General features: G+C 41.2%; 1 protein-coding gene across 1 annotated transcript in view; it reads right to left on the minus strand.

Annotated features, from left to right (window-relative positions):
• Positions 1-1,460: 1,460 nt before the first annotated feature.
• Positions 1,461-21,642, minus strand: part of LOC108794394 (electroneutral sodium bicarbonate exchanger 1) — a 168,597-nt gene continuing 148,415 nt past the window's right edge. Inside the window, exons 21-25 of the mRNA XM_018565421.1 lie at positions 15,878-16,051; positions 13,978-14,115; positions 9,464-9,564; positions 4,023-4,124; positions 1,461-1,889 (exon numbers count right to left, since the gene is read on the minus strand). Coding sequence (XP_018420923.1) covers positions 1,880-1,889; positions 4,023-4,124; positions 9,464-9,564; positions 13,978-14,115; positions 15,878-16,051 — 525 coding nt within the window. The 3' untranslated portion in view covers positions 1,461-1,879. The remainder of the gene's footprint in view (positions 1,890-4,022; positions 4,125-9,463; positions 9,565-13,977; positions 14,116-15,877; positions 16,052-21,642) is intronic.

Consider the following 21,642-nt stretch of genomic DNA (forward strand, 5'->3'; position numbering starts at 1 on the left):
GAATTCAATCCAGAAACCCATAGTTCTTCCTAGTTTGCTCAACTAGTCACTATCTCTGGCTACTCAGGAATGACTTTAATTGCCTAAGCTTGATTTAATGATAACTCCAAGTATGTAAAACCCTTATTGCGTACAGAAATTATACAGTGAAAAAGCAATGATATCATAATATGTAATACAAAAAAAGGATATATTTCACCGTAATTGAAGTCACAAACTTGTGTGTGGGTACTAAACACCTGCCACATTAGCCTAAGATTTAGCTTCATATTCGCCCACAGAGATACAATATGCTGGATTTTCATTTTACAAGGTCTATTACCACACAGTAATCACTTAAGCATGTGCCATAGACAAACAGGTTAGATTATATATAGTTTCATTCCTGGCTAGATTCTCCTCCATTGATGCTGGTAATATGCATATTTACAGAAAACCCATAATATGTGCCCAGCTGTAAAAGTCATCTAAACAAGAAAATTTTATGAAACTTAAATGGTCTCCAAAAGGCGGCATACAGGATAAGGTGTACAAAACATCACACTCATAGTTTTACTGTTATTGCCTTGTAAATGAAAATACAGTGAATAAAAAACACTTTATTTTGAAAGTGTACACCACTGAAAGTATATTGCTTTCCAATAAGGAGCAATAAAAAAAATACCTAGATATATTTGTAATGAGAGGTGGCTTATTGCGCAATTACATTTTCAAACATAGTCTAGGCTCAACAACAAAAATTGCAGATGATCACTCATATCCTATACAATTGTAATTCAGTTCAGAAAACCCATCTACAGCTGAGTTACCATCATTTGTAAAACAAGGGTCACATTAACACTGCAAATGTTTTTACTGAATCTACAGATTATCTCCTGGGCCTGGATCTATAGGGCACTTAAAAGGGCTAATTCCACACACAGCCAAAAATTAAATACATGCATTGGCTAGAATTATCAAAGAAACTCCCCCACCCCCATAAACCGGTATAAATTAACATATCATGTTTGGGTTTATTTTTAAAGGGCTAGAGAGTCTCTGAGTTTCTCCCCACAAGACCCAATATCTATTCTTATGTTGTGAAGGGGTAGAAAACGTTTTGTTTACCCTTTAGTCCAATTGCAGCGGTAACCGATTCTCTGCATGCACCTCACGTTATAAGCAAAGTGCTGATTTTTTAGTTTGTGTGGATTTAACCAATTCAACCATTTCTAAAATCTAAGCATCCACCACTTTAGAGTTATCTACTATAGACATTTTTACAATATGGAGGAGTGTGCTTGAACTAAGATCAGTCAACATGCCATGTGATATCTCTAATTTATGTCACTGTTAGGAAAGCTGAGGTGCTGAACTCTTACTTCCATAAACATTGACTTAACTATCATCCGGCAGATACAAGGATCTTAAAGTATAGTTTTCTCTATGATTTACACACAAAAAAACAGAATTTGTGACTACAGGTCTACTGACACTATTCTTCATCCAGTTGTAGCTAGTGAATACTAGAACTGATCAACTAGACACATCTGCTTCAATGCGGAATATATCCCGATGAGGTAAAACTCCATAGATCCTCCTTGGAATTACTTCAATGAACCTGTTTGAAGCTGCAGTTCAGCATTGCTGTGTTGGACACTTCCTCGTTACAAGTGCACTGATGGCACACAAATAATAACAGCTTGTTAAAGCACACACTGAAAATTAAAAAAAATATATATATTTATACAAGATAACATTTTTGATGGCTTTAACATGTATCCTTCATGTGGAGAAAACGTGGGGACATCCCATAAAAACTGTATGCCACATTTTGGGTCTTGGCCCTTCCCTGAGTCATCTTCCATCAAGCACAGTCCTTCACGCGCCAAGACACCTATTAAAAAATGCTGGCAAATAGAACAGAAGGTAAAAAAATAAGATAAGATGAATAGACTGTTATATTAAAAAGTAACATCAGTAACATTGAAAAACGAATTCTCATACAACGTTTTACGATGATGATGTTTTTGTATTCCAGTCCAACAATGAATAAAACTTGCAGCAAAGAAAAGTGGGATTGTACCCACACAAGAGTTACATTTCTTGACCATTTTTCGAGAAAAGGTATGCTATAGAATAAAAGCTAATACCTGAGCTTCATTTTGTTTTCATAATTCTGTCCCATAATACAACACAAGCCAGTTTAATACACGACATACTTACAGTTTATACAGTTTAGAGCAAGCCTGTGTCCTCTGAAAAGAGTGTACAGTAGTCTGCCCCCTGGTATGTACAGCAAGCGCCTTCAGATGTTTTGCACAGCTGGAGTTCCAAAAACCCAGGGCTCCCTATTATACACATCCCAAGCACTGCTTGCAAAGTCATGCTTAGGCCCAAGCCCCATGCAAACCAATTGGCTACCAAAAGTGATGTTTGGCCTCAATGGCCATGGAGGGTGAGAGAGCACTATAATGTAAACTCAGGTCAGGGGTCGGTGCTCCCTGGTAATCTGAAAATACACTAAAGTTGCCTGCAGAAAATACAATTTAGGGAAAGTTTTCAAGCTTTGCAGAAGACATAGCTTTCCTTTAAGATGCCTACTGCCATGAAATTAGGGTCACAAGGGGATTATAGCTGGATTGGAAAATGACTCTATGGGGACTATAACGTCTTTGCAAACACTCTCTTCTTAAACCATTCCTGTGTTTAGAGTCGAATATTCCATATGGATTTTTCCAACTGACAGTTCTTGTTCCCTTGAGATAAGGCTGGTGCTGCTTACTCTATGAATATGCACACAATTGACAACAATCACATATATTTACTGCCATGTTCATTCTACGGAATGATTGATCAATAGTCAGAAATTCTGGCCGACTTTTAATATCTATTGCCAGCTGGAGGCTACCATTGTGGGGTAGCAAATCGCAACATACAGGCATATACTCTAAGGCAGGGGTAGCCAAACTGCTGCCCTCCAGCTGTGGTGAAACTACAAATCCCATGATGCATCTCTCTCCGGGAGTCATGTCTGTGGCTGTGAGAACCTTGCAATGCCTCATGGGATTTGTAGTTCCACCACAGCTGGAGGGCAGCAGTTTGGCTACCCCTGCTCTAAGGGAATAGGAAATGTGCAGTAACTAGCAGCAATAAGAATGTATCTTTCACTGTTCTGACTTCTCTAAAAATACTGTAATTGGTTTTGTTGCCTTTATAAGCTTGATGTTCTGTCAGCCAAAGCCTAGCAGTACACGTTGGGACTTCCAGCTCCACAACAGCCATGGGTTACCTAAAGTGACTCTTAACTCAGGAGATACATCTTAAAAATGCTTTCAGATCCTCAAACCATCTCTGAATTGGTGCTGACACTGTCCTTCCTTCTGGAGGGTGGCTATTTTTGTTCCCCATGGTACCTGTATGGTTTGTAAAGTAGCCACCGCTCCAAGCTTGTTCCCATGATAGACTACAATCTCAATACAAATTAGTAAACTTAACATGAGATTGTAGTCCATCACAGGAGTGAGCATGAAGCATTGGCTGCTTTACAACACACACAGGGACCATGGGGGAGAAACGTAGTAATGAATGGACCAAAGCTGCCCCTTTTCTGTGATCACAACATTGCCTAAACTATAGTGAGTAATGTTGCATTTCAGAGCTTTGTTTTCTGTGGAAGTGGAACAGTCCTGGGCAGCTGTCAATTATTGTTCAATGTTCCGAAAAATCACTGCCAGCGATAACACAAACTTCCATTTCCACGTTGTCGCTCTTTTGTTAAATCGTAAACCTCATAACTGGGCAAGTCACATATATTGAGCCTCTTGACATGGCATCAAAATAATGACAAAATGTTTAACCTCTGCAGGCAGTATGGGTACTTACAAAATACACCCAACCACAAAGCATTCATTAGCTCTGCTACATTCAACTCCAAAATACTGATTTACATAATATAGGCTGCATTATGGTAATACATCTCATAGCAAATAGATGAAACCCCCTAAACACCTGTAGATAATGTAAAGATGATTTCCCCTTACCTTCTATCCTTTGCTTTTGAACTTTCAGTGTTCATACTGAGAGCTTTCCACACAGTAGTTTTAGGCATTTCATCAGAGATATTTATTTCAGATGGATCACATCTAAAACAAAAACAAGAATGAGTAAAAGATCTCACATCACCTAACCAAACTCTCTCCAGCTCTGATCTGAATGTTATATCACAGCAGGTGTGGGAATGAATACAAAATAATTGGTTACTAAGAAGATACATAACTACATGGATAAGAAAATGTACCATCATTAAGAACGACACCTAATGATGTTCACATTCTTAAGTAAGAGTGCAAAAGGCGTAGTGCAAGCAAAATTAGAACACACTCAGAGATTACTAATAAGGCTTAACATTAGTGCCATAGATGTGTATTATTCATTACTGTCAGCATTGTTTCTCTGTTCACGCAGCTCTTCACAATTTGTAATTGATTGGTTTATACTCTGCTAAAGCTGGCCATACACCTTACAATTATCTGCATATTTTCTGTGGTCAGATGGCCCTCCACCTGGGCTAATCTGTTGCACTTTGTCCATCTGACCACAGAAAATCTGCAGATAATTGTAAGGTGTATGGGCACCTTAAGAGAAGAGGTGGGATAGAGAAATCAACTGCAGTCTATGAGGAGCTAGAACAGGGGCAGGCAACAGCACACCAGCAATTGTTGAGCACAGTGGCTAAGTGGTTAGCACTTCTGCCTTGCAACACTGGGGGTCCGCGGTTCCAATCCCAGTCAGGACACTAAATGCAAGGAGTCTGCATGTTCTCCCTGTGCTTGCATGGGTTTCCTCCGGGTACTGCGGTTTCCTCCCACACCCCAAAAGACATGCTGGAAGATTAATTGGCTCCTGTCTAAATTGGCCCTGTATGTGTGTGAGATAGGGATCTTAGATTGTAAGTTCCTTGAGGGCAGGGACTGATGTGAATGTGCACTATGTAAAGCGCTGTGTAAATTGTTAGTGCTATATCAATACCTGTAATTAATAGTAAACTACAAGTCCCATGAGGCACTGAATGACTTGCAGAGGCATGATGGGATCTGCAGTTTGACCACAGCTGGAATTTCAAGGTTGTCTGCCTCTGATCTAGAGTCACCTAAAGGGCAGCAAGCAATATGGTTAAGCTGCAGTCACATTGCACACAGCCTGCCTGTTCATTATGTGCTTGACTCTTCTTGAGAGCAGTTCAGAACAATTCTGTATAGGGATGCACAGATACTTTTCGAGTACCAGTGCAGATACTTGGCATTTTCATGAGAACTATCAGGGTTGCAGCTGTTGCAGCCGGGACCGGGCTCTGGCGCCCCACCACTGTCCTGAAATCCTTAGTCTGTATTGTTTTAGAAAAAACTGTCACATGGCAATAAACAAAAATGTATCAGTACTCGTACTTGTAAGTACTCGGCAAGTACCAGTACTCGTACTCGCAAAACTGGTATCTGTCCATCCCTTTATTTATATTTTTAAAAACAAAATCATACATTAAAACAGAGATGTACAAATCCCAGGAGCTCCGTGTGCTCCTTACATTTGAATTAGAATTTTTCTCTAGTCTAGTCTTGGAGCTCAAAAGTATCGGTACATGTACTCGTACTTGTACCGAGTACTGTACTTGGTATCTGTGCAACCCTAATTCTGTATAATGTTGTGTAGAAACGTCAGTGGAAAGCTGTCTGTTAAGCCTATGGCTACACAGATCTCTCTGCTACCTACAGACTTCACCACTTCCTAGCATTCATCTCATGTGCAGCACACTGAAATACATGTGATGCTAATAAGATAACTGTACACACCAATTAAATCTCACAGTTACAGAGACATGTAGTTGTTCTAGCCATAAGGTCACCATACACCTAAAGATTTTTTACATTCAGCTATGCAGGCTGAATGAGAAACATCACCTGATTCCCCCATCCACACCAACGAGCACGGATGGAGGAATCTCCCCTGCTGGCTACTGTATTCTGAAAGCTGACACCTGCAGTTGTTTGAATACTTGAACAGTGACTGCATCTGACTGTTTGCAGTCACTGTTCGGCTGACAAATTTTAACCCGGATCCTTCAGTTTATTAGTTAGCTCTTGTGGAGCCAGATCGTGCTGGCAGGGCCACCCACGGCTCAAATTCTGGCAAATTAAGCAGAATTCAGACTAAATTCAAGCCGTGCATGACCAGCTCCTTCCTGCCGACACCACCTGGCGTAACAGAAAGTCATTTTTTTTCCAATCGGCTTTTGCCAAGCCAGGTGGTACCACCTATAGATCCAATTTCGGCACCTTCTAAATATAACATACAGATTCACAAGGAATAAGACACAATTCATATGGCCAGCTTAAGTCTCTGCCGGTACTCCAGTACTCTTTTATCCTACCTGTTAACTTGCAGCAATGTATAAACTGAACTGTATGGTAAACTCTCTATCAAAAACTGTTTATTTTGACTGCTGAACTGTGCTTCAGAGTTTTCTTTTGAAATGAAGGACTGTGGGGATAATTCTCAGACCCGTGCATAACTTTTATTCCATATAAATGTAGATATTAAACTGAACCTAATATATATTGAACTCTGATCATGAAATTGGCTAAACGACATTGCGCTAGACAGCTTAAACTTGGGTGGGTGTTCAAAATCACCTCTGGACAAAGAACTATTGGCCCCGAACCATCTGATAATTGTGATCACCATTTAGTAATGTTTCCTGAGGGGCATGGGGATGACAGTGACATTAGTTATATAACAAGATAGATAAAAGCTGCTTCTAAACTTCAAGAGAAACATTGTTTAGGCCACTGTTATCAGAACATCTCTAGTGCATAGCTTGATGTGTACAACCTAGAGCAGGGGTGCCCATTAGGTAGATCGTGATCTACCAGTAGCTCTCAAAGCTGATGCTGGTAGATCACGAAGGGTGTGAATGGCGGCCCCTTTATTCCATTTTGGTATATTTATTTCGCTGTGCACACATGATTAACTATTAGCCTGAGTCTGCTGAGCCAAGCTCACTGACACCTTTCTGGTGGTTGGAGTGCTATGTATTACATCAAAGAATATTAGTTTACACAGACTGTTGCACTGCACTGTTTGCAAAATACAGCAAGGTGAGCAAGGAGAGACAGCCAGGAAAGAGCGAGCAAGGAAAGACAGCTAGGAGAGACAGCCAGGCGAGACAGCTAGGGGAGAGAGAGCGAGGAGAGACAGCAGGGAGAGAGCGAGCAAGGAAAGACAGCTAGGAGAGAGAGGAGAGACAGCCAGGGGAGAGAGAGCGAGGAGAGACAGCCAGGAAAGAGAGAGGGGAGAGACAGCCAGGAAGATGAACAAGTAGAGACAGCCAGGAGAGAGAGAGCGATGGAGGTTTTTTTTTCGTTGGTAGATCTCATGTAGCTCGTCATTTGAGAAGTAGATCTTAACACAAAAATTGTGGGCACCCCTGACCTAGAGCCTCAGAGAAATTGGCTTCTGAAAACAACATATGTGAGTACTTTCGTCTTTGGCGTTACTTGCCACATTTTTGAAGATTTTCCTGTGTGAACTTTATATCAATTACCACGAAGAGGCAAAGGTCCAAAACGTGATGTGCGGGACGGTGTTTAAATCCCAGGCGGATAACCTGGATGGGTAACACCATCCCTCTCTTACAACATTATTTATCATACCTCCCATGTGGAACACATAACATGTGGGATTACACGAGGAGATCTTTGTTACAAATTGTGCAAATTGATCTATTGAGACATTAAGAATTCAAAACTCCTTATTGATATCTATCAGCTACTTAAAGGAGAACTATGGGGTCAGTGTTTTTCCCCATAGTTCTCCTTGGGGTAACGGGAGGACACAAACTAGCGTCCTCCCGTCACCCTAAGCTCAGTATAACGCGAGCTACAGCTCGCGGTATACTGAGACGCCGCACCTGGAGCGGATCCCGACTTAGATGACGGGATCCGCCCAGCTGCGTGAGTGACAGCTGGCTCTGCCTATCTAGAGGCAGAGCCAGCTGTACCCGCCCCCTCCCCCGTCCGTTCCGCCAGTCAGCGCTGGCAGATCGGAGCGGGGAGAGGGGAATCCAGCCCCTCCCCCTGTCACGGCAGAGAGCCGTGACAGGATCGAGAGGTGAGGGAACCCGGTATGTTTTCCCTCACCTCCCGATCTACTGAGCCGACCTGTGACAGTCTCATTGTCACAGGTCGGCTTAGAACTATGACGTGAGTGGAAATCACTCACGTCATAGTTCTCCTTTAAGGAATTCTGTCATCTTGAGCAAGATACACTCAGTGGAGAAATCTATTCTGTGTTTACTCCAGAGGTGATCGCAACAATGTTTCCAAGTGCATGAAGGAAGTTGTCAGTTTAATACCTGACATCAAAAGCTCCACCGACTTATACTTCAAAACTAATCAGCTTGTCCTCAAGTGTGTGTATGAAGCGAGTGAGATAATGGTTGTTTAAATCATTTTTTAGAAGGTTTCATTTTTTAGAAGGTTTCAGGTCTATGATGATGACTCGTGTTTAAAAACTATTTTCAATAAAGATATATAATTTTTATACCACAGTAGACACTCCGACCCTTTATAACTATCTTTGATCTGATCTCCTCTAGATTAGTTTCACCTTCTCTGCCCATACATGTGTAGCTGTCTCTCCCCGCAGGCTGAGCAAGAGTAATTCCTTGATTACCCCATCCATGCTAAACATCATACATGGAGGAATCTCCCCTGTCAGCTATTGTATTCAGAATGCCAACACCAACATCTGTCTTAACACACATACTAGGGATGTCCCGATACCGATGCTAGCATCGGAATCGGGCCCGATACAGGGCATTTTGATACAGTGACTGAATCTGATTGGCTGCAAACAGTGTTTGGCTAACATTTGTCCACCCAACTCCCGCAATTCTTCAATCAAATTTTATGACGCTAGGTAGTGCTGACAGTGCCACCCATGGCATGAATTTCAGTCAATTCAACAGGAATCACTTAACAGTTGGATGATAGTTTAGGGCATTAAACTAAGTTTGGACTGTATATTTTTACTCTGATACCTGTGATCATTTTTGTGTATGCTCTGGCCAAATTTTTCAATAAAGTCTCTCTCTCTGTAAAAGAACCGAGGGTTGTTCACCCTGGATATGTGGACTATAATATTTTAAATGCTCCTCCAATCATTCACAACAAGGGCAAATGTCTAGTCTAACTAAAACCCAACTTTAAATCCAAGAAAACAGTTACCAGGATATCAATGCAAGGATTACATAGTAATGTATATTGTTAAAGTGACTCAGCTGGTAAATGAAGTACATTTCTGAGGTATGTTTAGACAGTTGTTAAGAGGCTGCCTGAGCCCCATCTGCATTAGGCAGCTCTACTTACAGATAGCTTCCTACAAAGTCACCTACACAACTCTCAACACCGGGTGATGTAGAACTTACCTGGAATTATTGTTTCTCCCAGGGCTGCCCAGTAATTTCCTGGTCTCTAAAGGAAGCTGCACCCCTTTGTCTTCACCTGCCTGCAGCATCTTCTCTGCCTCCTACAAAAAAGTTTTAAAGATTGCTGTTATACAATTTAAAGGTCAATACACACAAAATATCTGTTTTTGGTAGAAACTGTAGAAATAAACCATCTAACATGTTTTTTTTATGTTTCTAAGGAACTTTGGTGATAAGATCTTTGCTATCATGTTCCCAGGCCTGCACATCCACCAATGCCACCAAGAGTCCCACTTTACCTGGTGGATTGTAAATTCATACTATGGAGAGTGCACCTGGGATAGTGGAGACATCCTTTGTTGTATCAGAAGAACTAAAACTCAGAAGTGGGCTGGAAGCCAAGTGGCTGAATCAGCCCGACAGACTCCATTTACTTAACATATATTTAAATGACGGTCAGGAAACTCAGGAGTTAAATCTTAAAAATGCATTCAAATAACATAGGGGTCTATTCATGAAGCAGCCAAAGGATCTAGCCGTAGCTTCGGCCGATCCTTCGGCTAGCTTCGGCCCCAGGACCCCTTCGGTTCAGCAGACCCAAAGGGCTGCTGTATGGGCTATTCACTATAGCCCGTACAGCTCCCGAAAGTCGGCCGGACGGCTCAGTCGAGCAGAAGGCATATGCTTCAGCTCGACTGAGCGGAGGTGAAAGCCGAAGCTGGCCAAGCGGTCGGCCAACAGCCTGCTTCTGACAGCTGGGCGGAGCCAGCCGTGATCTTATGGCTGGCTCCAGCCACTTGCAGAGAGGTCACACTGATCTCCAGACAGCCTAACTCTCTTGGGCGCTCCAGGAGTCTCCCGCTCCCGGCCGCCCAGGAGAGAAACATTGCTTTTTTTTTATTCTGACACGGAGCCGTTGGCAGGCGTCAGAAAAAAAAGGAAAGAAAAAATGTCACCATAGGAATGCATTGCTATATTCCTATTGGCTATTTCAATTTGCAATAGCCAATAGCAAACTAGCTATTGCACCCGCCCACTGCTGCAGTTCTCCATCAGGTCCCCATTAGTGATTGGCAGCAGCAGAGGGCGGGTGCAATAGCTAGTTTTTTTATTGGCTATTGCAAATTGAAATAGCCAATAGGAATCTAGCAATGCATTCCTATGGCGAAAATGTTTGTTTTTTTTTTTTTTTACGGCAGCAGAATTGCCGGCCAATAGAAAACAGTTGGGTGGAGCTAGCTGTCACTGCTAGCTCCGCACAATTGTTTTCTATTTTTTTCCCTACTTTTTAAACTATTTTTCTGTTCTGCTCGGTCCCTTAGAGGGACCGAGCAGAACAGCCGAGCCGAATGTCGCTCAGCGGCATTCGGCTATTCATTCATTGCTGTTCGGCATCTATAAGAATAGGCCGAACAGCAGCGAGTAGCCTGCCGGAGGTTTGGCTTAGCCGATCCAGATGTTGGATCGGCTGAGTCGAACTCCTTCTGCACTTCGGGTCGGCCAAAGCCGTACCAGCCTGAAGTGAATAGCCGAACAGCGTTCGGCTCACTTCGCTTCGGGGCGGTCGTTCACTCGGCTGCCTACAGCAGCTTAGTGAATAGACCCCATAGTAACAAAGTGGGTGATGTTGAATAAAGACAAAGGTCCATCCAGTTCAACCTATGTTTTTGGTGTTTGTGTGTCTTTATCTATATGCCTCTAACATTCCCTTATTCTTGTATATGTAGTGAAAGAAGAAACTCATCTAGAAGTTTCTTGAATTTATCAAGGCTATCAGCGCACACCACTGCCTGTGGATGGAAGTTCCACATTTTTACTATGTGAACAGTAAAAAACCTCTTTCACAGTCGAAGATTGAACCCCCCTCTCTTCTAACCTCCTGTTGTGTCCTCATGTACCTTAACCATTAACAAAAATGTATCTTATTTGTGTATCACTCGGTTGTAAATCCTCAAATCATCTCTGAATTCATACTGACACTGTCCTTCCTTCTGGAGGGTGACTACTTTTGTTCCCCATGGTCCCTGTGTGTGTTGTAATGTAGCCACCACTCCAAGCTCGCCCCTGTGATGGACTACAATCTCAATACAAATTAGTAAACTAAACATGAGATTGTAGTCCATCACTGGAGAGTGCTTGGAGCGGTGGCTACTTTACAACACACAAAGGGACCATGGGGAACAAAAGTAGCCACCCTCCAGAAGGAAGGACAGTGTCGGCACCAATTCAGAGATGATTTGAGGAGCTACAGCTGAGTCATACACAAATAAGATACATTTTTGTTAATACTGAAGGTACTTGAATGCATTTTTAAGATTTAACTCTCGAGTTTAGTGTCACTTTAAAACATAATATATACTGTATCATCTATAAGTTGTTTTGAAGTACAGTCAGTAATAGGTGATTAAATATACATATTTGATTCACTTTTTGTAATAACTTACACTATGTTTTATTACTTGACACTTTTTATTGCTATAAGCCAGACATATGCTACTAAACAGGCAGAACAAGTAGGGTGTAACAAAGTATGATCATTATCTGATAATTATATGGTGTTAACTATTGCCTCCCCCAGTATATCAGGTACACATCTACACACTGTGGATCAGCAGTAGATGCAGCCATTCTAGCTATAAACTGAAAAAAGCAAAAACAGGAACCCATGGTAAACTATTGCCACATCCAGCCTACAGCCTGACAAATGGAAGAGAACTGATCATGTGAGCTTAGCATCAAAAGTAGATAAAATGGGAGGGGTTAAGCCACACATACACTAATTGTCACACACTACAAACATGTAGGCGTAATCAAAACAACTAGAAAATGTATGGGTTCAAAATCTGATTAGGTGGAACAGAAAGTGTTGACATGTTCTTACTTGTTTTGTATAGAGAACAGTCACATTTGTTACTATCCATAAAAAGTTTGGTTGAAAAGCATAAGATGATAGGCATATTGCGCTTCTATGATATACATGTATGAAAAAAATGTGTTCCACTAATATACATATATGTGTAATAGGAGCCTCCTCCTTATTATATTAGTAAATAAGAGAAACCTGTGTTCACTTTAAATACCCAATCATATGCAAGGAAATTAAGCAAATATTTTTTCTAGCACATAACTAGGTGTTCAAAGAGAACAAAGGTTCACCTGGTTTACTAATATTCACTTCCATAAAGGTGCCCATACACCTGCCGATTATCGTACGATAATCGCGGGAAATCCCCTGTATGGAAGGCGTGCGACCGTTTCTACTGTACGGTCGCACATCTTTTGTCTCCCAAGCAGGCTCGAAAACCCGCCAAGAATCTGTCAGTGGGTTAGTGGCGTTCTCGGGAGACAAATGCCGCACGGGCCGCTGTGCGCATTGGAGTCATCAGCGGGGTGGGCTTTCGATGATCGCAAGGACGATCTGCCTGTCCAAGATGGGCAGATCGTACAAGTTTTTAATTACTTTACAACCATCGCACGACTTGAGTCGTGCGATGGTTGTAAAGTGTATGGCCAGCTTAAGTCACCAGCCTCAATTTGTTCAGTAAATCAACCCCACAGACTCTACAAGTTAAGCCAGATACATCATAACAGCCATGTTAATATTCCTATGAGTACTACAATATGAAGACCAATGTACTTACAAAAGTGGGTTCATTTACCCTTATATAATTAAAATGTATACATAGATACAGTTTTGGATAGAGTAGGGATGGGTAAAACCCATGCCAGTTTTTTTATGGAAAATGTTCTCTTTACTTCCTGTCCCAAAGAAGCAACCGGAAGTTAGAGAAACTCTCTCAAAGTGGGGGGAATTCTCTTACACAGTCGTCCTTGGAACAGGTGTACCTATTGGAAGATTTCCTCTTACATCTTGCTCTGGGGACATGCTTGCAATTTGCCATGATTTTCTTCTCAGTGACAATGGCCACCAGTACAAATAGAGGGGTAAAAATCCCCAATGGGGATGCAAACAGCATTAAAAATTGACAGGGGGTCTAAACCTCCCCTTTTCTAACTCAATTCAGAGCTTAAAAAAAGGTTTTTGCCTAGAGATGCACTTTAAACTGATAACCGCTCAGGCAAAATGAAAAAGCTATAATAAAACTGCTAACCAGTATCTATCAATCAAAGCAAAACTCAACAAGAGCTGGTGCACAAAGTTCCAGCAATGTATGCAAATTTTGCAAGTATTTAGATACTGTATTTAGATAATTAATTTTTATGTTAAAGGAACTTATGTTATGCTGGGTGGCTATTTAAGGTACCCTATCCTAATTATGATGATACAACAGTACCAGAATGCTAGTACATTATCACTGATAGTATCAAAAATGCATAGACAAACATGCATTGTGTAGTAACTCATGCTACAAACAATCAAAATAATCTTTCACTGATCATACAGAGCTCTGACTAGTTGCTACACACTATGCACACCACCTTTGCACACCACCTTGCCTTTTGAAATACAACTAAAAGTGGCCCGCAATTCAACACACATTTTCCCCTATTACCTCCAGTTCTTTAGCCTTGTTTTTGGCATCTTCCAATTTCTTCTTTTTGCTTTCTGGCATCAAGTCATCAAGCCAGCTTAGCTCCCGGCTGCTGAAGCAGAAATCCATTACTTTTCGGACAAACACGAGTGCAAGGACCTGCAACCAACCCACAAACGATCACTGACATCAGCTATCTTAGGCTTACATAAGAGCAAGCTGCTTAGAATGCGCATATTCCTGACACAAATTCTGTTTAGCATATATTACATATCATAGCATCACATTTATTTAGAATACATTAGCAGTTACACCTAAGATATTCAGGTCAACTCATTCTTCCTGTGATTTTTTTTCTGTTCCTATAGGAACCTGTTAAACCGTTTGAATAATGTTGGTATTAAAAGGTACATTTTTTTTTTAAACTATTGGGAGGACATCATGTTGGTAACCCTTGCAATTCATTCAGCAGCACTGTGAAAAATGAATCCATTTGAGGTCATGATTTGCAAACAATGGGTCTACAATGACACCTGCCTACACAATGGAGTTGCTGTTTGTGTGTTGCTATTATTAACAAGCAGTAAGCTTTTGAAACAAACCCTCACTGACCTTTGTAGCTGCAGCAGTATGGGGCTATTCATCCACAAAGTTCATGGCAGAAGCTTCCCCTGCTCCCCCCTTCCATAGAACCTGCTCTATATCTACAGTAGAGAACAGAAGACTGCTGAGTTACATTGCTTGAAGGGGTGTGTACTGTACTTCTACTTTCAAAGGCACAGTAACGGATTATAAATCAACAGAGGTAAACTAATAAACATCAACCAAGCATCATCAACAAACTCTCAACCCAAAAACAGCACAGCTCTATCACTGACACTGACATGGAGTAAGCTTTCTGTTCACATTAACGTGTTCTACACTAACAATATATCCAATAGTAACATATCTCTGAGGAGAACAACAAGATAATCTTGCAAATACATACAAATCTTCCCATCAGTAAAGTCACACATAAAGAATATATACTAACTGTACAACACAGCCCCTTACCCAAGCAGAGGAAACTCCAGCAAAGCATAAAGTTCAGCCCTCACACTAACTAAACACCCGCACACCTGCAGCCACCCAGGAGTTTAGAACATAAATGCATGGACCCCCAGGTGCACATGGAAGCAAGTGGTTACTTGCTGGTCAGAGGGAGGCTTCGCTCTTAATGACAGCTCTTCATGGTCTGCACTAAAAATGTGTGCATGTCCTGGAAGCTTTCTTTTTTAAGCTACCATACAGTAGGACACCTACAGTGGTGTGTACCCCAAATCCTGAGCCCCCCTCCCCCAGTGCCATCATGCCCTCCAGGGCAATGCACCCCACACTCTGAAAAACACTGTCTTAGGCAGCGACTTTAGTGCATCTATTATGAACTTTGAGGATGAAATACTCATCATTACAGTACCTGCAGCTAAAGAGGTCAGTGAGAGCTCTTTTGAAGCTTGTTAAGCATTGGGAAATATTTTAATGGCCATATGGCATGTTCACAGTGTGCATACAAATATGAGGCATATGAAGAGCCATGCCAAGGTGAAAGCCTCACCCAATGCTGGCGCTAGAAGTTATTATATCTACTTATATTGTATCTATACTTAATAGTTTGAAATAAACTTAAAGTATAAATGCTACCCCCAAAGCCCCTGTTAACAGAATTCCAAAGGTATCTGCATGTTTGTGGTTCATGTACAGTGCACATGTAAGAAGACCTACCACCTATGATAATGACATCTTGACACAAAGGCCCATGGATAAAAAGGCATGGTAAAATGTATATAAGACATGTCAAGATGCAGTATGTTAAATGATTTGAACGGGGCAGCAACAAATGTCTATTCTCTCAGAGCATAAATAAAAAAATTTGTATTTTTACCATCATTGGGAAAACAATAGCAGCTGGAGATGCCTTAATAACCCAAAGTAAAACCAGACAGGTCAGCTGTATGAGGGTGAAAAGATGGACTTTTCTGAGAGGCACATGTCGCAGGTAGATAAAATCTGGCTGGTGTTTAGCTGGCATAGCGAAGAGAAGAATCCGGTCAAAGAACTGCAACAAACAAGAACAGATGTCATTATCAGTTTAGTTTTCATCCCTTTTCACTCTAAATTGTATCTAATTCAAAAAATATTTTTTTTGTCTTCGATTTAACCTTGTAAGCACTGTCACCAGAACTGAAAGTGATGGGAAAATCCAAAACTGTACGTTGTCACCGGTAGAGGAATAAAGTAGAAGTCTTTCAATAAAGACACCTGTGGTGACAGACGTTTCCTTTTACTTCCTGTTAGTCTATGTGACAGGAAATGAAGGATGATCTACCCAATGGGGAGACAGCAAACAAAAAAAATCTCTGATGTACATAAAAGCTTGTTAGCGATCACATTCTATGAGAACAAAGATTAATGACTGCTTACCACTGCTTGTTATCATGGTTCACTGTACCTTGTACATTACTTTTGCCTTAATATATGCAAAATATATATATATATATATATATATGGGCCTTTTCAGAAAAAACTTGAAGAGTTATTAAATTTAATCAGGACATGTTTTGCTCTAGGACTGCAAGAGTCATAATAACAATTCTACCATTTTTACCATACCATTTCTACTCTACCATTTCTGGTTTACTGTAAAATGCAAATACATAAAGTGCAACTCCAGATAAACAACTGAACATGCTGTTTAAAAAGATTTGAAAGCTGATAGACATGCTCTGTGCAGTATGCCTGTACAGTAAATACAGTGGTGACAACTTTTCATGGCCCACAGGATGCTACAGACTCTGTAACACAGCCCCACCTCCTGCCAGCTCCGGGTACTAATAGTGAACACTGCCACAGACACCCTCCTAAGCTCTCTTCTTCCACCCTCCTAAGCTCTCTTCTTCCACCCATGTACTGCCTCCTTGCTTCCGTCAACTTAATGAACAGGCACCCCATTTGCAAGGCTGATTTTTTAACGTATAATAAGGCGATTACATCAGTGGAAGTGGCTGAGCAGGATATCAATTTAAAAGGTTGGGCAGAAAAGTGTTAAATACCCAGAAAATACTGAAATAAATATAATTTAACACAAAGTTACTGATGCATTGGAAACATCTGTGATTTAATTTAACTTATAGCAGTCACTTAAAATCATTAGTTCACCTACAGTGCAGCGACTGCTGAATGTTAAAGCATCTTTGCTATGTGAAATATATCACTGTTGTGTCTCTGTGCTATTTCTCATGCGAGTGTAGAGCCCTTGAGCCCAACCTGCTGTCCTTTGGCAATTTTTGGACACTGGCAGACAGTAGCCTGTGTTTCCCTATAATAGCAGTTATGTCTTGCAGTCTCATGAAATGTGTTCCCATTCTATGACTGTCTCCTGAAGCATGTCCCCATTTACCAACATCTCCTATAGCATGTTTGCACTCTTTGACCATGTCTTGTTGCATATGTGTAGTTTTAGACCATCTCCTGTTGCATGTCTGCAGTCCCTAAAAGGATTATGTAGCATGAGTAGACCATCGCTGGTGTAGAGTCAGATATCTGGGTGTGTAAGTTATCATTACAAAACTGGGTGTTATGTGTGGAGGGTGGATGCAAAGTATAAAAATCTTACCTCGCCCTGTCCCCCGCATAGAACACCCAGCTTCCGGGCACTGAAGAGACCCAAGTTGTAGAGCGCTTCTCTTCACTATCCTCCATTCAGAAAATGTCTTGTAATTTTTAAAAAATAAACCACATTCTGTGATTGGAGGAGGAGAGGGTATGTGACATCAGCTCTCCTCCTGCAAACACAGAGAAGGGAATTTATCAAAACTGGAGCAGACAAAATCTGGAGCAGTTACCCAAGGCAACTAATCCGCATCTCTCTTCAGTTTGCCCAGGTAAGATTTGAAAATGAAGCTGATTGGCTGCAGTGCAAATCAGCTCCAGATGTTGTCTTCTCCAGTGTTGATAAATTCCCCCCAGAATGTCTTGTCTTTTAAAAAAATTACAAGACAATTTCTGAATGGAGGATAGTGAGGAGGGGCGGGTGATGTGTCTGTAGTGCTGTGCGATTCTGGTCGCATCTCTCTCTCCTCATCGCCCGAAAGCTGGCCATGCTGCTCTATGCACATGACAAACAGCATTTTAATGATAATTTACACACTCAGTGCAGTGTATAAATGATCATTTTGCCCAGAGTGTGGCTTTAAGTTGAAATGTATCGAATAGTAAATTCCTCGATGTGCTCTGCTTCTTCCTCTAGAGACACAACATTTGGCACCCATTTGTATTTGCTGCCAAGTAAATATGAGGTGATTCAACCTTTTAGTGACTTATGAATGTTTAATACTCAGGTTAATACAGGTTTAATACTCAGGAAAAGAAATACAAACAAGAAAGGAAAAAACATAGAGTTCCTGAACTCTCGGGCGTGTGTATAGGGAGACACTGTACATTTCTAACAATAGATCTGGAAACTGGGCAATAAAAGTCGCACTTCATGCGTCTTTCGCTTTACCTGTACTGTTCTTTCTTTCCTCCTCTATATATACCTACAGTATATCCCAATGCAATTAGCAGCTGCTAGAACCGATTGTCAGCAACCACTTTTTACTGGTTGCCCTGACAGCTATGGATGTACACAGCAGCTGTCCCAGACAGGTAGAATATAACGTATTTCATGGGGGATTTGCAGAGAACAATTACTTGGGCACCCGGGAGCATTTACCAGCACACAAGGAATAATAGCCTGCCAATCTTCCAGTGATAGAAAAGGCACAATCTTTCTGTCTCCCAATGAGGACAAAGAGTGCTGCCTCTTGTCAACTGGCATTCTGCACACTCTATTAATTTATGTATGCTGGCATGGCGCCTGGTAGGACAAAGTGGATTAAAAAAGGGCTGTCAGAAACTGGGTTAATTATCAAGATTGATTGTACCACAAAGACATTCAGTTTGGGTACTTTGTGCTGACCTCAGGGGTTTCATGAAGTTCCTTTGTGAGGATTCTGCAGAATCTTTATCACCTAAATACAGTGAGCATGATTTGTCTCTATCCCTAGTCAGAAGCGCACCTTGCCTTAGCCATGATTCAATGGTGTTAACTCACCCCAACCCGCACCCCTCCCACTTAGTAACACCTGGTATTGAGTGTTTTCAGGCAATTTTGAAGTGTGTTTTTTGCAAATTTTTTAGGTGCTTTCAGGTTAAAAAGATCCGATCATCTTTTTGCTTCCACTCGTTTCCGACAGTCCCTCCAGCGCTGGTGCCGGTCTCTGATCCACAGAAGACTGCTCGTGTCCCACGGTGTCTATCCTGGCTGAATCCATTGAGTTTCATTTTCTCCCTCCTCCGCTCTACTGCGCATTTCTTTTTCACAGCCATTCCTGAGCTTCAGCTGGGAGGGAGTGGCGCTGGAACAGGTAAGTAATTAGGTATTTGCCTAATTTTTTATTTTTTTGAACCATGGGGCATATATCTAATGCTAACTAAAAACGAACTTTAATTATACGGTAAGCGTTTTTGTTTTAGCCAATGGAAAGCTAGTTACTAGGAGGATGAGACGATTGAAGTCTATGGGGCCAAAAACATGTGATTCTGCCCAAAGAGAAGTTCATGTACGCTTTCAAGCTACAAGTGACAGGCAACACAACTCTCATATGTGGATGGGCACCCATGAAAATAATGGAATTCCTCATGTCAAGTGCTGTCAAGCTTTGAGAATAGGGGCTAAAATGCTGGGCATGCTACCCCTTTGATGTACAAATCTACCTGAATTCCTCTTATCCACAAGAAATTTGACTGACCCTCTTTGCAAAGTTGGCAATATTTTGCAAAACAATTCTGATATGTACATGTGTGTAAAATGCTGTGTATTTGTACTATGCTGTTTACATATGGCACAGTACTATGTCACATCTTCTGTATGCTGTATTCAGTCGTTGGTATCTGTTCCTATGCTGTATGTGTGAATGCGGCTCTGCCATATATTTATACATAAACTAGTACAAAACTGATTTTGTATGTATGATATTGTATGCTGGGAATAATACTGGGATTAATTTGCAATTGACCTTTTTATTACACGTGTTTACGCCCTTTAAATGATTCAGTCACACCTAGTTTTTGCCACAGCATGTGCTTCTCCCTTTTCACCCTATAGACTGTTTTTCCAAGTTGACATCTCTGCATAATAATGGGCATGGCATCTTCCTACACCTGACCTTCTAGCATTGCTAATCAGAATTAAGGACTTACAAATCTGTTAATCAGACACAGAGAGCTGAACATGTCTTCCATATAAGGTGCATTAACCAGTTGACATCCGCGGTGTTAAACCCCCTTCCCATCCAGGCAGTGCACAAAAACACAATTTAATACCCAATTGTTTTGTAAGATATGAAAGATGAGGTTGTGCCGGATAAATAGACACCCAATATGCCAAGCCTAAAAATTGCGTGCGCCCGGGAAATGGCTAAACAATGTATTACACTACATTGTCTATACGCCCTCTTTAAAAATATGCACAAGTCATCAGTTTAGAGTCAGCCATGAATATTGGCCCTTGAATTATTGCTTTCACTCTGGCACACATGGTGATACCTAACACGTGTGGCCCAATCATCATTTTCATACGTAGGCGCACCCGACGCGTATTTGTGCTAGTATGCGTGCGTTCGTTGGGCCGGGGCTTTAAACATTTTTGAGTATTTTGTGTATTAACTTAATCGCTATTGCATAGGGGAGCTCACTAAGGTTAAAGAGAAACTAAACCATGGAAGGCAGGCAGAAGGCAAAGTACTAATCACCAGTGTTGCTTGTGGTTTCCCTCCAGCTGATCTTTTCCCCATTACTGACTTACCATGGCTTGCTCTGCATTGTCTGTGTGGAGGTGGCCTTTTTGCCAGAGGCAGGGTTTTGTTCCCTCATGTCAGAGCTTCCTTCAAGGAGAACAGTGAGCAGAACAATAGTGACAATACCAAATCTTATTCCAAATATCCCGAGACTAGCAATCAGAGGCAGCAGTGCCTTAGATCTCAGACTGCAGATATGCAGCTATTCTGCTGTAGGCATAGGAGTCAAGTCACACTCACATTACAAGAAATGCACTGCTACATTAAGGAGATATTCCACGCAAAAGGTAAATTTCTCACAGTGCTTAGGCACAATGCACATTTTTACATGTTGTATTACATAGCAAACCTACATTTTTTGAGTTCAGGTCAACTTTAGAGAAGAACTCTGATAAGCTATATTTGCATCCAAACTAGCCACACAACATAACCACAGTGTTATTTCAGAAAAAAAACCTAAAACCCACACATTTTCTGGAATAAACATGACAAAGAACTAAAAAATAGTTCTAACTGCAGTCACTGCTTCTACTCAATATGTCATACCTGCACATATTAGAGCATCAAAAAATGTAATAGCAGACTCCCCATTCTACTCTATAAAAAGCTAAGCTGTTATATAGCATGGAAGAGTACAGGTAAGGGGCACAGATACAAAATATTTCAGGCTGTCGGATGCATTGCAAGAACAGGTAAAGATGTTAACTGAAATATCCTGCTTTTAAATGAGAGAATATTGAATGTTTACTCTCTAAGAAATTAATAGCAAAGTTTGGTTAGTATAAATTATAAAAAAATGGGCAGAAGCTTT

Source organism: Nanorana parkeri, unplaced genomic scaffold, assembly GCF_000935625.1.
Source record: "Nanorana parkeri isolate BGI_ZX_2015 unplaced genomic scaffold, ASM93562v1 scaffold846, whole genome shotgun sequence".
NCBI classification, from domain to species: domain Eukaryota; kingdom Metazoa; phylum Chordata; class Amphibia; order Anura; family Dicroglossidae; genus Nanorana; species Nanorana parkeri.